General features: G+C 40.6%; 1 protein-coding gene across 1 annotated transcript; it reads left to right on the top strand.

The window, feature by feature from the left end:
- Positions 1 to 10,833: 10,833 nt before the first annotated feature.
- LOC117794904 (RNA polymerase-associated protein LEO1-like) lies at positions 10,834 to 17,409 on the top strand. The gene is made up of 7 exons (XM_034637017.2): positions 10,834 to 10,914; positions 11,486 to 11,631; positions 12,328 to 12,412; positions 13,866 to 13,960; positions 14,502 to 14,636; positions 16,065 to 16,197; positions 17,248 to 17,409. The coding sequence occupies exons 1-7, from the start codon at positions 10,834 to 10,836 to the stop codon at positions 17,407 to 17,409; spliced, it is 837 nt and encodes a 278-aa protein (XP_034492908.2).
- Positions 17,410 to 18,841: the final 1,432 nt, after the last annotated feature.

Below are 18,841 nucleotides of genomic sequence, written 5' to 3'. Positions count from 1 at the left end.
TCCCAGGTTCTGGTGTTTCCTGGCAGTCCTTAGAATGGGGTAGCATAATTCAAATCTTTGCCTGTCTTTACGTGGCCTTCTTTCTTGTGTGTTCTTGAGTCTCTAGATGTCCCTCTTTTCATAAGAAAATCAGTCATTGGGTTTAGGGCCAACTTTAATCCAATGTGACCTCATCTTAACTAGTTACATCTGCAAAAACCCTATTTCCAAATAAAGTCACATTCTGAGGTTCTGGGTAGACAAATTTTAGGGGTTTAAAATACTAGTCCTAGGTGGCACATGCCTGTAATCCCAGCAATTTGGGAGACAGAAGCAGGAGGATCCTGAGTTCAAAGCCAGCCTCAGCAATTTAGAGAGGCCCTAAGCAACTCAGCAAGGCCCTGTCTCTAAATAAAATACAAAAAAAGGGCTGGGGATGTGGCTCAGTGGTTAAGTATACCTGGGTTCAATTCCTGGGACCAAAATATAAAATAAAATACTAGTCACAATGAATACTAGTCAATGTCCTACAGTAATCACATTAAGTAACGTTACATAAAAATCAAAATTAATGCAAAATACATGATGAACAAAGTTAAAATTTTAAAATGAGATTTAACAACTAGAATAGAGTGAGGGCTAATTACAAGATTCATACAACTGCAGGTTGAATTCTGTTTTGTTTTTGTTGTTATTTGTTTTTTCACAGTGCTGGGGATGGAATCCAGGGCCTGCCTCATACTAGACAAGTGTTTTACCACTGAGCTACATCCTCAACCCTTTTTAAAAATTAATTATATTAGTTTATTCATTTATTTGGTACTGAATATTGAACATAGGGGTACTTTAGTACTGAGCTATATGCCCAGTCCTTTTTTATTTTTTTGAGACAGGGTCCTTTTTTCCCCTTATATATGACAGTAGAATGTATTTTGACATACATATGTGGAATATAACTTTCCATTCTTGTGGTTGTGTGACAGGGTCTTGCCAAGTTACTGATGGTCTCCTTAAGTGACCAAGACTGGCCTTGAACTTGCAATCTTCCTGCCTCAGCCTCCTAGTAGCCATACAGGTGTGTACCTTCATCCCTAGCTAGATTATTTTTAATTTTTTTTTATTATGAAGTTCTTTAGACATGAATTTTGATTAAAAAAAAAATATTGCTTCTCAGAGACCAGGGGGTAGGGTGTGTAGCTCAGTGTGTGCTTAGCATGCCCAAAGCTCTGGGTTCTATCCCCAGCACTCAAAAAAAAAAAAAAAAGTTTTTGCATTACAATATTATTTGAGTACAGAGATTTTGACACCCTTCTGTTTGTGAGCAAGGTGAGTGTTGTATTGTTACATCCCTGTCCTGGCTCTGCTTTCTCAAGCAAGGTTGCTGTGTTTCAAAGGTGAGCGCCCTGAAAATACCAGGTGAAAATTGTATTAACTTGTTTTCGCATTCCGTTGTATAACCTAGTATGAAAAATCGTACAACCTCACTTCTGCTGCATTCTGTTAGGAGTAGCTCACGGTGGTCCAGGTATTCAAAGGAGCAGATGTAAAGAAAAGTAACATCGAAAAAAGAGAGGGGAAAGTGCTGTGGATGTAGTAAAGTAGTAGAGCTCTTAGCATATGTGAGGTTCAGGCTCAGGGCTCATTTCTATCACTGCAAAATGTTTTCCTAACAGAACTTTTGAGTGCTTTGCTGTTTCCTGGTTTATCAAATTGAAATGTCAATGCCTTTTTTTTTTTTTTTTAACTTGGGATCCTCCTGCCTCAGCCTCCCAAGTTGCTGGGATTACAGGTGTGTGCCACTGCGCCTGGCCAATACCTGGCTTTTAAAAGCCTTCATTCTACCTCTATTCTTTCCAAGGCAATATATTCTTGTTTGCTTTTTTTTTTTTTTTAACTAACAGACATCAGGGCCTCATCACCTCAGCAACATTTCTGGGGACCTAATGATATGGGGTGTGGTAAGCTTTTGTCTCTTGTCTCTTCTCCAAACCCATCCCTCTATTTTCGCGTTGTGTTCGAGACTCTACAAACCCTATTTCAGCCTTGCTAGCTGTCACATTAGGGGGCGCTAAAGGAAGACTGGAAGCTTGAAAAGCAAAGAAAGGATTGCTCCTTCCTGTTTGTTCATGGAACTTTCTGGGGGCTTCCTGTTAGCTTGCAGTTTCTATAAGTGTCTCCCATCAACACTTGACCCCAGCAGAGGCAGTTCTTTTCTACAGCAGCTGAATCCAATTTGTGGTATATCAACACTTGGAGAATCAGCCTCATTGTATTCCCTGAGAGACATCAATACTAGTTGGACAGCTGGTCTTCCACAGGTATGGGTTTCGACTCCAAGGGGCCCTTTCTGGAAGCATTTAAGTTTTTAATTTTTTTACCACATTTTTTAATTGGTGCAATATAGTTGTACATAATGATGGGATTCATTATTATATATTGGTACATGCAGCATTTAAGTTTTAATAATTTCACCTCTCATATGTTCAAATATGGTTCTCTCAGCTCTAGGGGTGGAAATTACTCTCTGTATTTACTACTACTCTGATCCCTACGAGTTCTTGTTTTAAATTTTTGGTAACCTAGTCAACAACTTTAATTACTATCTTTAAAAATATATTAAATTCTATCTGTATATGCAACTGGTGTGTTTTCCCTTTACTTACTAGAAACCTGTCTGGGTGGTTCAGAAAACAAATTTTCAAAGATGAAATAGAATGGTGCAGGACTGAGCTCCCCACTCCCAGGAAATAGGATGCTGGAAATGCGTGGTGATGCATAAGATCATCATGAATAAGATTATCACATACAGCTGAGAGGTCAAGTGGTTGCTATAGGTAATCATGATCAGAATGACTTTGGAGCAGAATGGGTACTTCTGAGTACTCTGGAACACTAAGTACAAATTTAGTTCTTTAAATATTCAGCTCAGGGCTGGTGGCATAGCTCAGGAGTAGCGCTTGTCTAGAATGCACAAGGCCCTGGGTTCAATCACCACTACCGCAAAAATTAAAAAAATAAAATGTCCAGCTCACATCATAGGGGAAAAGTGAACTTTCATCACAACCCTAACACAGTCTTGTATCTTGTAGGGCTGAGTTATCTGAAAATCAAAAATATTTGTGTGGTTGTGGAATTATAAAATCAATTGAATTCGTAGCCTCTCCACGTCTCATGTTAAAGTTAAGGCATTGACTGGGAAAGAAAATAGGAATGGGGATGTTATGGACAGAATGTTTATGTTCCTGGTAAATTTATGTTGAATCTCTAACCGCCCCCATGTGATGGCATTTGGGGACGGAGCCTTTGGGAGGTGATTGGTTTATGATGTTATGAGGACACAGCACCATAATGTAAGTTATGTACTTATTAGAAGAGGAAGAGACCAGAGCTTGCTCACTTTGCATGCTCACAAAGAACAGGTCATGAGAATACAGAGCAAGAAGGTAGCGGCCGAGTATCTAAGAGAAGAGGCCTCAGAATGAAATCTATTTTCTGGCACCTTGATCTTGAACTTCCCAGACTGGTATTTTGTTATAGCAGCTTAGCTGACTAAGGGAATATCTAGTCTCAGATGAACTGAAAAACCTAATTTCTTAGTGACTCTGGGCCGGCCTCCCTTGCCTGTGAGACACAGCTTCCCTCCCTGTGTCTGAGGAAACTAGTCTTGCATGAAAACATTGTAATAACATGTTGAGCAGTTTCCATTCTCAAGATTCACACAACTGAGTGCCATCTGACCTGCTTTTCTACTAGTGAACCCATCACTAGGATCTCATGCTCCAGCAAAGCAAGCACAAAGTGTGAAGAAGAAATAGCTCGCACACCAAAAGAATTACAAGATTTTGCTAATCAGTATAGGCAGAAGCCTGGGAAGTATGTATGGAAGTGGACTTTAAGAGGTAACAAACAACTTGAGCATGGCCAAATCTTTGAATATAAATAAATAATTTTGCAAGAATATATTCTGGAGTTACTGTGTTAGCATGTAGCTGGATATGGTGCTCTAGTTGAGTGGTTAACTAAAACTTAAACTCAGCAGTGGCCTATATTTTGTGAAGTTGAGATGCCAAAACTTCCTCCAGTGTTGTGTGGAGGAGGATTAGGGAGATAGGAGTGTTAGAGTCAACTTATCTTGTGTGACCTTCATACTACCCCATCTCTCCCCAGCTTCATTCCCTGAGAGGGCCAAGAGATACTCCCTTCATGAGGATGCCAAGCAAGGTCTGTATGATAGGAAGACTAGAGCTCAAGGCCAAGATCATAATGAGTTGCCACAATGGAGAATCACCCTGTCTCGTTCAAGTTTCAGATATGCAATATGTTTCCAGACCCGGAATCCCCTGTTGAATCCTTCCCTTGAAGAAGGATTCTGAAGCATCACCACAAGTATAAATTATGAATCTTACTGCAAGCAATCCCCCAAGGGAAACTGTAGCCATATGCAAGGATGACTGCAATGGGGAAGGAAATACGAGGATTCCTGAATACTGACTCTCAATTGTTGAATCTAAATGCTGCTGTGGCCTACCTAGCCAATAGGGGGGCTTTGAGTGTTCAAGTAATAGATTGAGTTTTAGCTCAAGTTCAACTCACAGTATGCTCAGCACATTTGTGAACACACCCTGTGGTTATTTCTTCCAGTTCTTACAATTAGAGTTGACATATTTTGTCACTGAGAGATTCCCCATGTTGTCTTTCTGAGTCATTAATAACCATCATTATGACAGGAAGGACCGAGCAGAAGCCCCCAGAACTTCTTTTGCTTACCAAGATAATAAACCAAAACCACTGCATGACTAAGGGGAATTGTGGAGAGGAAAGACACCATCAAAGATTTGGAAGAAGTAGGGGTGATGATACCACTCACCCCCATTTAACTCTCCAGTTTGACCTATGAAGGCAGCAAGTTGACCTTAGAAATGAAGGGTCATCTTAAACCTAATCAGAGCATGACTCCATTAACAGCTGCCATTTCCTATGAGCATGTGTTAGCGGGAGCAGCTCTACAGCTGCTGATACCTGGTCTGTAGCTATTGGCGACAGACATTTTTATTTTCTCCATATCAGTTTGTAAGAACAAACTGAAAGAGTTTGCTTTTACTTGTCAGACCAATGGCACAACTTTACAGCCTTGCCTGAGTCCAAGGACCCACCTGCATTCTAATGGAGTCCAAGGAGACCATCTTGACAGTCCATGCATCTCACTGGCCCACTACATTGATATGCTGAGTGAATCTGATGAACAGGAAACAGCAAATACTTTAGATGCCTTATTAATGAGCATATGAATCAGAGGGTGGGAAAGAATCACCATCAAATTTCAGGGCCTCATCACCTCAGCAACATTTCTGGAGAGCTAATGGTATGGGGTGTGTATGGATAATTGCCTCCAAAGAACAGTGGTGCTTGGCGCATGCCTGTAATCCCAGCAGCTTGGGAGGCTGAGGTAGGGGGATCGCAAGTTCAAAGTCAGCCTCAGCAACTTAGCAAAGCCCTAAGCAACTCAGGGAGACCCTGTCTCTAAATAAAATATAAAAAAGGGCTAGGAATATGGCTCAGTGGTTAAGCACCCCTGGGTTCAATCTCTGCTACCCAAATAAAACAAAACTGTAGACCCTTTTGGATTTGGGAGCTAATGTACACATACTTCAGTTGTTACTTTGTTTGACTCTTTTGCCAAGTAAGCCATAGATGCTTCCTGTTTTGAGTAAGGACAACAAGAAGGGAATGTTTGGCAGTCAGTCCAATCTGCAGGGCAAGTTGTTCTTCCAATGACACCTGATAACCCAGCAGATCCAATGATGCTTGGTATTTCTGCAGCAAGTACCACCGCTGTACCACCTCTAGCCAATATCACTAAAGAATTGAGCACCAGCTTCTAGGGGGTGGGACCATATTCACACCCTGATGACTTTGCTTGAGAAACACCTGCTGGTTTGCTTCTAAACACTCAATTGCAGGCATCAAGAAACCACACAGGAAAAAAAGAAAAGAAAAACCATACAGGCTGAGCTTCTTATTGTGAACCTATGTCCCAAACTGTAAGCTGGGTGTATGTAATGGCAATCTGTCAGCTGGTCCAATGAGGTCCAGAAGGTATGAGCAAGTTTCTTGTGGGTTCTCAATACTGACACCTGTGGAATTGCCTCTTCAGTCTCCTCTAAAAGCAAGAATCCTGGCTCCATTTACTCTCAATATATGTATTCATTTGTTTGGTCCTCCTAAATGCAAATACTGAAATGACCATGGATATTTACTAGGTTCTGGGTGTATTCACACACAGCGGCCACACAAAGCAAATTTCCATTAGCTTTGTAGATCAAAAAGCTCTACTCATACTGAGAATGTAAAAGATTGCAGTACTTGTAGTTCAAGATCGGGGCAGTAACTGTGCCAACAGCTAATGAAAACATCCAAGAAACTGAAATGGAGTAGAATGACATACTATATACACTCAGGCGTTCTGAGCCAAATGACTTGAACGTTTTGCAAAAACATGGGTAAATACATACCCAACTGGCTTCTGTGAACATTCTGCTGACAGTGCAGATGCCTTCAGTTCTGGGCTGCTCCTGAGCAGCCTTGTGAGATGCTGTTATGTCTAATTTTCTTTTGGGGTCAAAATTGTGCTCCTTTATTACTATGCATTTCATCAGGAAGCCCTATCAGCATTAGTTAGCAGATGTCTCTGTTAGGGAGCCACAATCACAATTAAAGCTACTATGCATCCTACTTTGTGACAAGTTGGGGAATTAAACAAGGAAAAAGAGCACAACTCCATTACAAAAGATGACTTTTTCTTCAACTTATAACATGGTATATGGCTGAGCATGGTGGTCCATGCCTGTAGTTCCAGCTACTCAGGAGGCTGAGGCAGGAAGGGTTCCAAGTTTAAGGCCAGCCTCAGCATTTTAGGGATACCCTCAGCAACTCAGGAAGACCCTATTTCAAAGTAAAAAAAAAAAGGGTTGGAGGTGTAGCTTAGTGGTAAAGCACCTTTGGGTTCAACTCCCAGTACCAAAAAATAAAATAAAAATATGATATAAATTATACATCTAGCTGTATACAACTACTAGTCTATCAATTCATTGACTTATACACATTAATTAGAACAGTAGCCCTAAGCAATGGCAGCTTTCTGTGTTCTAGAAAGGCATGCATTTTGGCTCTCTGTCCTGATTCCACATGACACATTTCTGTGCATCATTTTTTAAAAGCTAATAATTTGGGAAAGGTTTGTAACATTTTTACAGAAGTGTTATGGTTTTTGAAGGTGAAATACTACTAAATTTCTTTAAAGGTAGAGTGCTCGCCTAGCATGTGCAGGGCCCTGGGTTCGATCCTCAGCACTACATAAAAATAAATAAATAAAGGTATTGTGTCCAATTACAACTAAAAAATAAATATTAAAAAAGATTATATCACAAATCAAACATGTGTTAATTGATGTGTTGAAGGAAAGGAAAGGCCCTTTTTCTATTATGTCCAGCTTTTACAACTTAATGGGGCCATCTGGGCCTGGGGTTTTCTTTTTTGACAAGATTTTTAACAATAAATTCATTTTACTTAATAGAAATAGGACTATTCAGCAGGGCACGATGGTGCATGCCTATAATCCCAGCATCTCAGGAGGCTGATGCAGGAGGATCATGAATTCAAAGCCAGTCTCAGCAACTTAGCGAAGCTCTAAGCAACTTAGTGAAACCCTGCCTCTAATAACATATAAAAAGGGGTTGGGAATGTTGCTCAATAGTCAAACACCACAGGGTTCAATCCCTGGTATCAAAAAGATAAAATAAAAAAAGAAATAGGACTATTATCTACTTCTTCTTTAGTGAATTTTGATTGTTTATGACCTTCAAAGACTTGGGTCATTTTGCCTAAGCTGTTGAATTTGTGTGTGTAGATTTATTTTTATGATTCCTTCATTATTCTTTTTAGTATCTTGGGATTCTGTGGGAATAATCCCCTTTTATTCCTCATGTTTATAATTTCTGTTTTCTCTGTTTTTAGTTTGGCTAGAGGTTTATCAATAAAAACATAAAAGTCAAGTCAGGAGACTTCTTTGTTCTTGTAGTATCAGCACTTGGGAGGCTGAGGCAGGAGGATCCATGAGTCCAGAAGACCAACCTGGACAGCATATCAAGATCCTATCTCAAAATATAAAAAATGACATAATGATCTCAAAAAACCAACTTTGGGTTTCATAGATTTTTTCCCCTATTTTCAATTACATTGATTCTTTTTCCTCTTTTTACTTGCTTTGAAATTTTTTTGTTTTGTTTTGTTTCGTTTTTGTTTTTGGTGGTACTGGAGATTTAACCTAGGGGCACTGTACCACTGAGCTACATTCCCAGTCCTTTTTTATTTGAGACAGGGTCTTGATAAAATTTCTGAGACTGGCCTTAAACTTGAGATCCTCCTGCTTCAGCCTCCCAAGTCACTAGGGATTATAGGTGTGCACCATCACACTCTTTTTCTATTTTCTCAAGGCAGAAGCTTTGGTTTTTGATTCAGGATCATTTTTGTTTTCCAAAAGAATTTTTATTACTATAAGCTTCCCTCTAAGTACTTATATAGCTGCATCTCACACATTTTAATGTTATAGTTTTGTTTTCATTCAGTTACAAAGTATTTCCTAATTTTCCTTGAAGCTTCCTCTTTGACTCATGGACTATTTTGAAAGTATTAATTTCCAAATATTTGGAGATTTTCCAGTTATCTTTGTGACATTGATTGCATTGTGATCAGAGACCATATTTTGCATGGCTTAAAGTTTTTAAATTTGTTAAGTATTGTTTTATAATCTGGGATGTTTCAAACTTGACACTTGCTTTTACTTTACTTGCAAGTTGTTAAGTTAGCCTATTACTATTTCATGATGCTGGCATTTGTATTCATATGTAATTTCGCATAAATATTATGAAGCTTATGTCAGTAACTGCAAGTAACACTAACCTGTCCATAGGTGAAGTGGGCATTTAGAGGGGATCCTAGAGAGGAAAGGACCGGGCTCTAGAGCCTGCTGTTTCTGGGCCATGATTCTGTGTGTACACTGTGGAGTCAGGAGACCTCTTTGTTCCTTCACTCCCTGTGTGACTTTGGACAAGTTAATTAGCATTTGAATTCTTTGTCTGTCAAAGGAAGAATAAACTACTCCACAGGAATACTTCACGTAGGCCAGCCATGAGATTAAGGGAAATTCTTCAGACCCTTATTCATATTAAAGACATACCTTTTTGAAGATAAATATGAGGACAGAGGGCTGAGTGTGGCACTAGGAATACTGAAGGACCTGGGGACCACACAAATATTCATGAACTGTGAAAAGTTAAATTTATCTAGCTGATCAGTCATATGGAGTTGAGAATTCAAAACAAAGTTGAATTCTTTGAACAGTTGTTACTGGCAGGGGTCATTTATTTTGGGTTGAATAATAATGACCTTTAAAATCTATTGAGGTTTAGCTTCCTTTCTCCCTGCTAGCTTCTTCCCGGGTCATTGCCACAGTCCTTTAGAGTATTCTGTTTTGTATAGTTTATTTTTGCTTACACATGGCTGATTTTGTTTTTGTTTTTGCAGTACTGGGGATTGAACCCAGGGCCTTGCACACACATTCTTGACAAGTATTCTAACTGAACTACATCCTCAGGCCCCCCTCCTTTTTTCTTTTCTTTTCTTTTTTTTTTAAACTTTGAAGCGAGGTCTCACTAAATTACTGAGGCTAGCCTTGAATATGTGATCCTCCTGTCTCAGCCTCCTAAATTGCTGGGATTATAGGTGTATGCCACCATTTCCAATGGAATACTCCCCTCACCCCACTTTTTGTAGTACTGGGAATCGAGTCCAGGACCCTGCTCGTACATGCTAGGTAGGTATTCTACCACTGAGCTACACCCCCAGCATTTTTTTTTTTTTTTTCATTTTCCTAAGACAGAATTTCACTAAGTTGCCCAGGCTGGCCTTGAATATGTGATCCTTCTGCCTCAGCCTCCCAAGTAGCTGGGATTAAAAAGGTGTATACCACCATGCATGTTTCTAGCTGATATTCTCTCTTGAAGGAAGGGATGTGGGGGCCAATGTAGCTCTATGTGTTTTAAGTAGAGGACAGAGCTGTGTGGAGAACTCAAGCCTCTACTTGAGTATCCTGACTGTAGGAGGTCACTGGGATCCTGGAGTACAAAGTGAATGGGAAACAGGGATGTAGAGAACAAAGGGAGAGAGTGCCTTCTATTGCTCTAACAAATTTCTCCAATAGCCAGCAGCTTAAAGCAATGCACATTTCCTATCTCACACAGTTTCTGAGGGTCAGGAATTCAGGAGAGCTTAGGGTCTCACAGGCTGTACTGCAGTATCTAGTCTTGGAACTGAAGGCTGTTTCTAAGACAGCTCGTGTGGCTCTTTGCAGAGGCCTGTTTCCTCACCGCTTGGGCCTTCCCACCAGCGGTTCGAGTGTTGCAGCTGCTTCCCCCAGAGTGAGACCCAAGAGAGAAAGAGCAACACAGAAAAGCCAGTGTTATTCATAGCCTGACCTAGAAGTGAGGTTGTACTCCATTGACCACATAGAACAATCTTGAGACCATGTTGGAGGCGACCACACAAAAGCATGAAAACCAGAGGTGGGAATCTCTGGGAACCATCTTGAAAGCTGGCAGTCACAGCGACTTTGCCTTTGGCCATCTGACTTTGCCTTCCAAGGCACAAGTCAGGCTTCTGGGGCCAGGCTTGGAGAGCCAGTGTGAGGTTGGTTTAGTGGAGATTTGGTTGGTGAACATTGGGAGCATGTTGAAGAACTTTAATCAGACCAATATATATTGTGCATTTCCCCCCAACATTGAACATTATAGTGGGACCATGGATCTGTTTGGAGATATAGATGACATTTCTTCAGAGAGTGATGAGGACAATCTACTACCCATTCCAAGACAGCCTGTTGTAAGTACCATCATGAATCTCAATTGATCTCATTATGTGAAGATAAGAAAAAGGTTCAGAGGCTGAGGGTCTGTTTCTCTGATGTTGAGAGAGGACAAGGATAACTGAACACCTGGTGAATGGGGGTATTCTTGGCTGTACTGGGAATGTGGGATATTAGAAGTCACAGCAGGAACTGCTCAGACAAAGCTGATACCAACTTCAGGGCGGGACCAGGAGGACTCATAACGTGGGCTATGTTGGTATTTTCTGATTTTAGCAGTAAGTATTGATGGGTTGAATAATTTCACACTTCTGTCGCTGGCTATCTTATGAAAAATAGAAACATCAATAAAATAGATATTTTTTTCTAGTAACCCAGGCTAACAGACCTCGTTCCCATGTTATTTTTGTTGGCTGGTTTTAAGTGGTGGAAGGTGAAGTTCTAGGAGAGGCTTGGAGAGATTGCTATTTTATCCCTAGAGCAGTGCCTGAATTTACCTCCTTTCAAACCTTCGTCTGCCTGGTGCAGAGTAAAGCTAGTGCATTTTGAATGTCTCCTCACGCTCTTACCTTCTGATTCCTCTCTTAGGATGAACACAGAATACCTCAGGACCAGCAGGAAGAAGAGCCTGTTTCTGAAACCAGAATAGAAATAAAAATTCCCAGTATCAACTCTGACTTAGGAAATGAATTATATTTTGTTAAACTACCCAAGTTTCTCAGTATAGAACCCAAGTAAGAGAACTGATTAAAAATTTCAAGATACTGACTAAAACTTTGAAGAACAAAAATATTTTTCTTATTTATCATGAATTGACTAATCATATAGATATTTCTCCTGTAACTTAAAAAAATGAATTTAGGATGTACTAAGGTAGAAAAATGAAGAATTATTGGTAAGAGTTTTAATATTAATAATCTTTCTAGCATTTTGGTACTTTAAACAGACATCATGACTGATGGAGGCATTTTTCACTAGTGTAAAGCTGAATAATTGGAAAATGAGTGAGGAAGATGAGACAAACCACAAATGTTCAGTGCAGAGATCATTGTGAATCTAGAAAACATTATTTTGACAACAAAATAATGTCGATGGGTAGTACCTATATGGAACATGGGTATAAGCTCTTGTGATTAAGCATGACCTGTTCTTAAAAAAATATATGAAATGCTAGATCATGTGTTACTTACACTTGCAAGACATATTCCTCCAAAGAAGACTTTGAATTATTAGTCACATTTGGATTTTATTTCAGACAATATGTTTTATAAATTTCAAGAAAGTACCATAATTTGCATACTTCCTTAAAGGCTTACATGAAGTTGTTCACTGTGATTTTAAGAAACATTGGTGCATATTGGAAAGATGAGTAATAGTGACAATCATATTCATTATTAACTATGACTAATATGACATTAAAAAAATTTTAGACCTTTCGATCCTCAGTTTTATGAAGATGAATTTGAAGATGAGAAAGTGCTTTATGAGGAAGACAGAACCAGGTTAAAATTAAAGGTATTACCTCATGCTCTATTCCTTTTTTTGTTTTTCTTTTTGTTTGTTTCTTTAAAAAAAATTTTTTTTAGTTATAGTTGGACACAATACCTTTTTATTATTTATTTATTTTTTCATGTGGTGCTGAGGATCGAATCCAGCGCCTCACACCTGCTAGGTGAATGCTCAACAGCTGAGCCACAACCCCAGCGCTGTTTGCTTTTTTTATGAGATGGGGTCTCGCTGTATTGTCCAGACTGTCCTTAAACTCCTGGGCTCAAGGATCCTCCTGCTTCAGCCTCCTGAGTAGCTGGAACCACAAACACTCACCACTCTGCCTGGCCTAGTTTTTTCTTTTGTAAAGTACAGGAATGATAACTCAAGACTCGAGTTTATGAAAATCTTTCATGTTACCTGTTATCAATAAATAACTGTTTAGAACAAAGACGTAAATGACTTTTCAAAGTATTTTTAGGGGAGAAGGGACATCATACTCTCTCTTTTTAAATTCCTGTAGGTTTGTCACTTTTCTTTTTTGTTTCTTTTATTGCAATTTCAAATTTTTCGATAGAAGTAGGGATAAAAACTGTTGCAAACTGTTTCTTCCTTCAGGATTATGTAGTGAGGTATACAGAACTGCCTCCACATTTCCTGGTGGGTAGATGCTAGCAACATTCCACAGTAGAAAAGTCTTAGACTCTATGGATATTCAAATTATGCACAAAAATAAACCTTGCCATTAGCTTGTTCTTCTCTACAAGGCCTGGGCTGGCGGGCACTACCTGTCAGGCTCCACAGGATGTTTTGTCTTCCTTAATCAGGTTTCCTCTGAGCTCCTATCAGGGGCCCCAGTGGTAGCACAGGACATGGTCAATTTTTACTCTACTTTTATGACTTGGAGTTTCCCACTATGTGGGGAAATTTGGCCTCAAAAACATGGCAGAGCACAAGTCTTGGGTTTTAATTTTTTGTTAATTAGTTAGTTGTTTATTCTTTTTTAAAAATTTAATTTCATGCACAGAGTTCCTCTGTCTCATTAAGCTAAAGGACGCTTATTAAGCCCTTCTTTCCTGGACTCTGCAAAGACAAAGGTCTCAAATTCTTTTTTTTTTTTTTTCTACTGGGGATGGAACCCACAGCTTCATGCATGCTAGGCAAGTGCTTTACCACTGAACTACACCCCCAGCCCAGAGGTCTCAGTTTGAACTGCCCACTATATGTGGACCAAAGCCTCAGCCTGCATCATGCTGTGCTTCTGCTTCCACTGCTGTGAATTGAATCTCAGAGAAGTTTTAAGCAAAATGTCTGTTTAGTTCAACCAATAACTCTAGGTATTTGCAGCAGATGGGTTTCAGTGTTTAGTAAGCTTATTCCATCATTACCTATCAATTCTTGGCATATGATTATAGATCACTTGAGGAAAAAAGAAGATGTATTTAAATTGGTTTTCTAATACCTTTGTGTTTTGAATCAGGTAGAAAATACTATACGATGGAGGATTCGCCGAGATGAAGAAGGAAAGAAAGTTAAAGAAAGCAATGCCCGGATAGTCAAGTGGTCAGATGGGAGGTAAATGCAATATGCCCCAAGAATGTTGAAATACTCCAGGGAGGCCTGGATGAGTAGGACTTTATTTGGGTGTTATTTTCATTAAAGAATTGACACACGGTAGACCCCTGGCTTTACCTAGAAAAACTGAGAGAAGCAAAGTCAAGGTCATTCTAACCTTGCTGGTGGGAGACCCTGGACATGGACCCAAGTTGTGTTCGAATCCCTTATGTCTGCCTTGTTCATGTGAAAGACTAAGGCTAGTTTTCATCTGTGAGATTCCAGATATTTTAATTAAGATTTTTGAAAAATGATTTCTGTTGGCTAATGAAGTGGTAGCAATTGGGGAAATTACAAGGAATTATATTTCAAGTTGAAAGGAGGATAGATTTTACTTTGAAGAGAAGTAAGTTATTGACAGTAGCTTTTCTTCCTTATGAATTCAGTATAAAGACAGGATCCCACAGTTCTTCATTTTTTAAGTGAAGTTAACAGGGTAGAATGGATGCTGTAGGGCTCACTAAATATTCATCTTAATAGCTGAATGGCTTTTCCTTTCCAGCATGTCTCTGCATTTAGGCAACGATGTGTTTGATGTCTACAAAGCCCCACTGCAGGGCAATCACAACCACCTATTTATAAGGGAAGACACTGGTCTACTGGGACAAGCCATCTTTAAATCCAGACTTACCTTTAGGTAATTGTTCCTATCTGCACATTGTCACTTGTGGTTAAAGAGTAACAAAGTGGAGTGTTGTTCCCGATTCTTCCAACTGACCTAATTCCATAGTGCGGCTCACCAAGGACTGGGGACTGATTCTCAAGTTAACTGCGAATTTCTGTTTTGGACGCCATTTCTCTGGGAGCTAGCTCATGCCATCAAGAGACTGATGTATAACCTAGGAGACAGGTATATTGACTCACATTGGTCAGCGCACCTGGTAACAGTCTTAACAATGCATTTTTGTGGCCTTTCCCTTTAGTGAAATTGACCTGGAAGGTAAGTGTCATCAGAATGGTGCCAGTGTGTAGATGCAACAGGCATGACCGGCTGTGCCCAAACAATGTGTAGATCAGCTGAGCTCATTGCCATGGGTGGTGCTGTGGCGCTTTCTAGACACCCTCCCTCTGAAAGACACACTGCTGAGATTAGGATCGACTTTCCTCTAGAGTTATGGGCACAGGTTCTGTTTGGGATCATGAAGATCTTCTAAAATCAGATTGCAGTCATTCTTGCATAACTTTGCAAAAAAAAAAAATCATTTAATTCTATACTTAAAAAGAGTGAATGTTATGGTATATTATTATACCCAGAGAATTTGTTGGTGTTTATATAAACATTGTGAGGGACAGATCTGAGATTGTGTAATCTTGAGGAGGGGTCTCAAACTCACTAACTTCCAGTTCCCTCTGCTATAACATGAAGATAATGTCTACCTCTCAGAGATGTTGTGTTAATTAAGTTGAAGACTATATAAAACTTCCTGGAGAAACCTGGCACAATAAATGGTGCTCCTTTTAAGGATGTCTCCTAGAATGGCATCCCAAAGATACGCAGTACTTATTCTGCCTGTTCTGCACCATGCCCTGTGCTGCCCCATAGTGCCCTGTGTTCCACAGTGGGATATCTGCCCAACACAACTTTGTTTCTTACATTTCTCTGTAGCCATGCCTTCTTTGGAGACCCTTTCCTAAAGCTCATCCTTCCTTTGCTCTTTGACCTTCCTCCCAGTTTTATCCAGGTGGAGGGACTCACTTTCAGTTCTCCAATTGTGCTTTCTGCATTTGTGCCACCCTTAAAGAACTAAGATCTCGTATTACTTCTCTTCTATGTGAGTGGGGCTGTGTGTTCTTTATAAAAGCCCTTGACCTTACCACCTGCCTTCCCTTCTTTCCACTCCACTTCTACTTACACAGTCAGATTTCCCCAGGAGGAGGAGCAGCGGGGGGTGGGGGTGGGGTGGGGAGCTTCTCAGGGAGCCAGAGAATGGGAAACTGTGGTTCTGCCTCCTTGCTCTGTCACTGTGAGGTTGTCACTGTCTCCAGGTTATTTGGCTGTTAGTATGCTTGCCCCCAAATGTTCTTGGTAAAGAGTGAGACATTGTTGTTGTTCATTTCCTGGCAGACCTCACTCTACAGACAGTGCCACACATAGAAAGATGACCCTGCCACTCCTGGATAGAAATTCAAAGACACAGATTAGAATCTTGCCAATAGCTGGTCGTGATCCTGAATGCCAACGCACAGAAATGATTAAGGTATGTTCTCTAGGTTTTATCCTAGATTTTTTTGTGTGTGTATTAAGAGGTGTTATTTTCCAGAATATTAATTCACTTTTTTTTTGCTGCCACTATTATTTCTCGTAGTTACCAGAATCCAGCTTACCCTGCTAAGTTTGTAGTTTATCAGCCACAATAATGTCAATGGCTGATGGAAGCTTATAGCAAACAAGGGACTCAGGCGCTGTCCCCATGATCGATTTCAGAGAAAAACTATTGATTTTTAAAACTCAACCTCTTTTTGACAGACATTACAGAACTGTATTAGAAAATAGGAAGGTCAAAAGAACATTCCAGACTTGCCTGACACTGGTCCAGCCTTTTGACCAAAGTGCAGAATGCCAGGCAGCTGTAAGGCAAGGAAGGTTCTGCCTTGTAGCTTGGGGATCCCCTCACCCCCGCCTGTTGTCAGGGGCTGTGGGAAGCTCTCTGGGTTGAGGGTCAGGACAGGAATATCTAGACACTTTGGGAGTGGAACGTAGGAAGGTCCGGTGTGTGCAGCTCAGGGATGACAAAGACAGCCCCCACTCCCCTGGGAAGTCAATTCAGCTGTCCCGGGCATGGATTGGGTTTCTCAGGCTGTTGGCTTTTCTGCATGGGCTGAGTGGCACTGTCCTGAGAGAACAGTGTAAGTTCTGAGACCACTCCTGTGCCAGGTCTGAGTGGGCTGACTAGAGTGAGGGATCCTTCCCTCCTCTTCACCCTTGTATTGCCTTCATGATGTCAAACCAAACCAAACCATCCACTGTGTGGTAACAGAGGTGCAAAAAGAGGTGTCTGCACTCTGGAGATACAGGGCCTAGGTGCTGTCTTGGACTAGGCATTTACATGTTTCTTAGGGTAAAAGAGGGTTCAAGTAGGCATGAAAGTAGCTTTTTTTTTTTTTTTTTTTTTTTTTTTTTGAGACAGGGTATGGCTGGTATAAACCTCTTGGCCTCAATTGATCCTCCCCCTTAGCCTCCTCAGTAGCTGAGATTAGAGGTGTACACCACCATGTCCAGCTAAGAGAGTTTATTTGCTTCTTTACAGAAAGAAGAAGAACACTTGAGGCTGTCTACTCACCAGGCTGTCCATCTGCAGGGGAAACAGAACCAGCGGGGGCCAAGTGTTCTCGACCAGGACCTTGGCAGTGATGAGGATGAGGAAGGTGAGGAGGCCTCCAGCCTGGATGCCACTGAGGCCCATTACTAAGGGAAACTCTGGGCTGTGCCAGGTTTGGTCAGATCTTACTTCAGGTGACAGGGCCTGCTTTGCTCTGGTGAGTTCTTCCTCCCTGTCCATCAGCCAGTACAACACCCCCACCCCACCCCCCACCACTTTGGTTGTTTTTGTTTTTGTTAGAGCCACTTTCTCACAGAAAAGGTTAACTGTGAACATAAGGCATTTCCAAAACAAAGAAAATGTATTAAATAAATGTTTGTGGAGGAAAATGTATGTTATCATATAAATTGTTATATATGCAGTTAATTGTATAATTAAGGACTCAGTATTTAAATTTCATAGTTCTTAAAGATGATAATACCTAACGTTTCTTGGTTTTTGTTTTTATAGTGTTAGGGATTGAACCCATGACCTTGTGCATGTGAGGCAAACACTCTATCAACTGAGCTATATCTCCACCCCCTTTCTTGGATATTTGAGGTTGTCAAATAACTTGAGAAAAACCTTTCAATCTAAGTCATTTCAGCAAGTGTGAAAGTTATATCTGCCTTCCCACTGACACTTAAAAATACCTGTTGTCTTCTCAAGGACAGTGTCTAGTGGGAAGTAACAATATTCAGCAGAAGACACTTTCAAGAATAAAAGGGTCATCATCTTCGTCAGTTGTTCTGGGAAAAGCCAGTGTAAAAGGACTGGCCACTGTAGGCAGAAGGTGCTGACAGACTAAAAAAAGAAGTAGACAGTTTCAGGATTGCACAGAATGCAATTTATTGGGGACTTACTGACAGAAGCATGGTCAAGGCTGGCAGCAAGATCAGTGGATCCTCAACTTGGGTGAGAGAAGGAGGATTATGTAGCGGTCAGGACAAAGGTGGTGTTCATCTACCAGGTTTATATGCAACTAACAGCAAAGACGTCAGGCACATTCCTGGTGCTGATGAACTAGGGTCTGATCATAAAGATTCACAAACCACTATGCATAGGACAGGGTTGCTCAGGGGCAACCATGGTGGTGATGATTCAAGATGGCTATGGTCAGGTCAAGTTGAATCACTACAGAGGTCAATACCATGTCTAAAATTCCTTTGCTTTCAGAGGAACAAGCTAGATATTCCTCAGACGACAGTGATGAAAGATCAGAAGATGAAGTTCAAAGATTACTCAAAGAAAAGAAAATCACTGGTGATGAGGTAAGCCCGCATTTACTCAATTCTAAGGGTTGGCCTTGTGCCCAGGAATCAACTCCTGGGAAGAGGAGCTCACAGACCAGAAGCAATTTGTCTCACTGAAATTCAGTGAGACAAATGCAATAATAGGAATTAGAGTGGCCCAGAGAAGGGTCTGATACCTGTGCTTGATGGCTCTTGGAAGGCTTCTCAGAGGAGACTTCTAATAGGCACTAAGAGTAAGTAGAAGCTTGGCAGGCACATGGGCCAGAGTTGAGCATTTCAGGAAGGAACAT

The sequence above is a fragment of the Marmota flaviventris genome, chromosome 2 (assembly GCF_047511675.1).
Source record: "Marmota flaviventris isolate mMarFla1 chromosome 2, mMarFla1.hap1, whole genome shotgun sequence".
In the NCBI taxonomy this organism is placed as follows: domain Eukaryota; kingdom Metazoa; phylum Chordata; class Mammalia; order Rodentia; family Sciuridae; genus Marmota; species Marmota flaviventris.
Note: the sequence above shows the minus strand (reverse complement) of the source record. Positions and strands in the feature narration are given on the sequence as shown.

Excerpts from the sequence above, each read along its gene's own strand:
- LOC117794904 (XM_034637017.2), top strand. The coding sequence starts at position 10,834 with ATGGATCTGTTTGGAGATATAGATGACATTTCTTCAGAGAGTGATGAG. Across the intron at positions 14,637-16,064 it reads AAATCCAGACTTACCTTTAG|ACCTCACTCTACAGACAGTG; the intron begins GTAATTGTTCCT and ends ATTTCCTGGCAG. Across the intron at positions 16,198-17,247 it reads AACGCACAGAAATGATTAAG|AAAGAAGAAGAACACTTGAG; the intron begins GTATGTTCTCTA and ends GCTTCTTTACAG.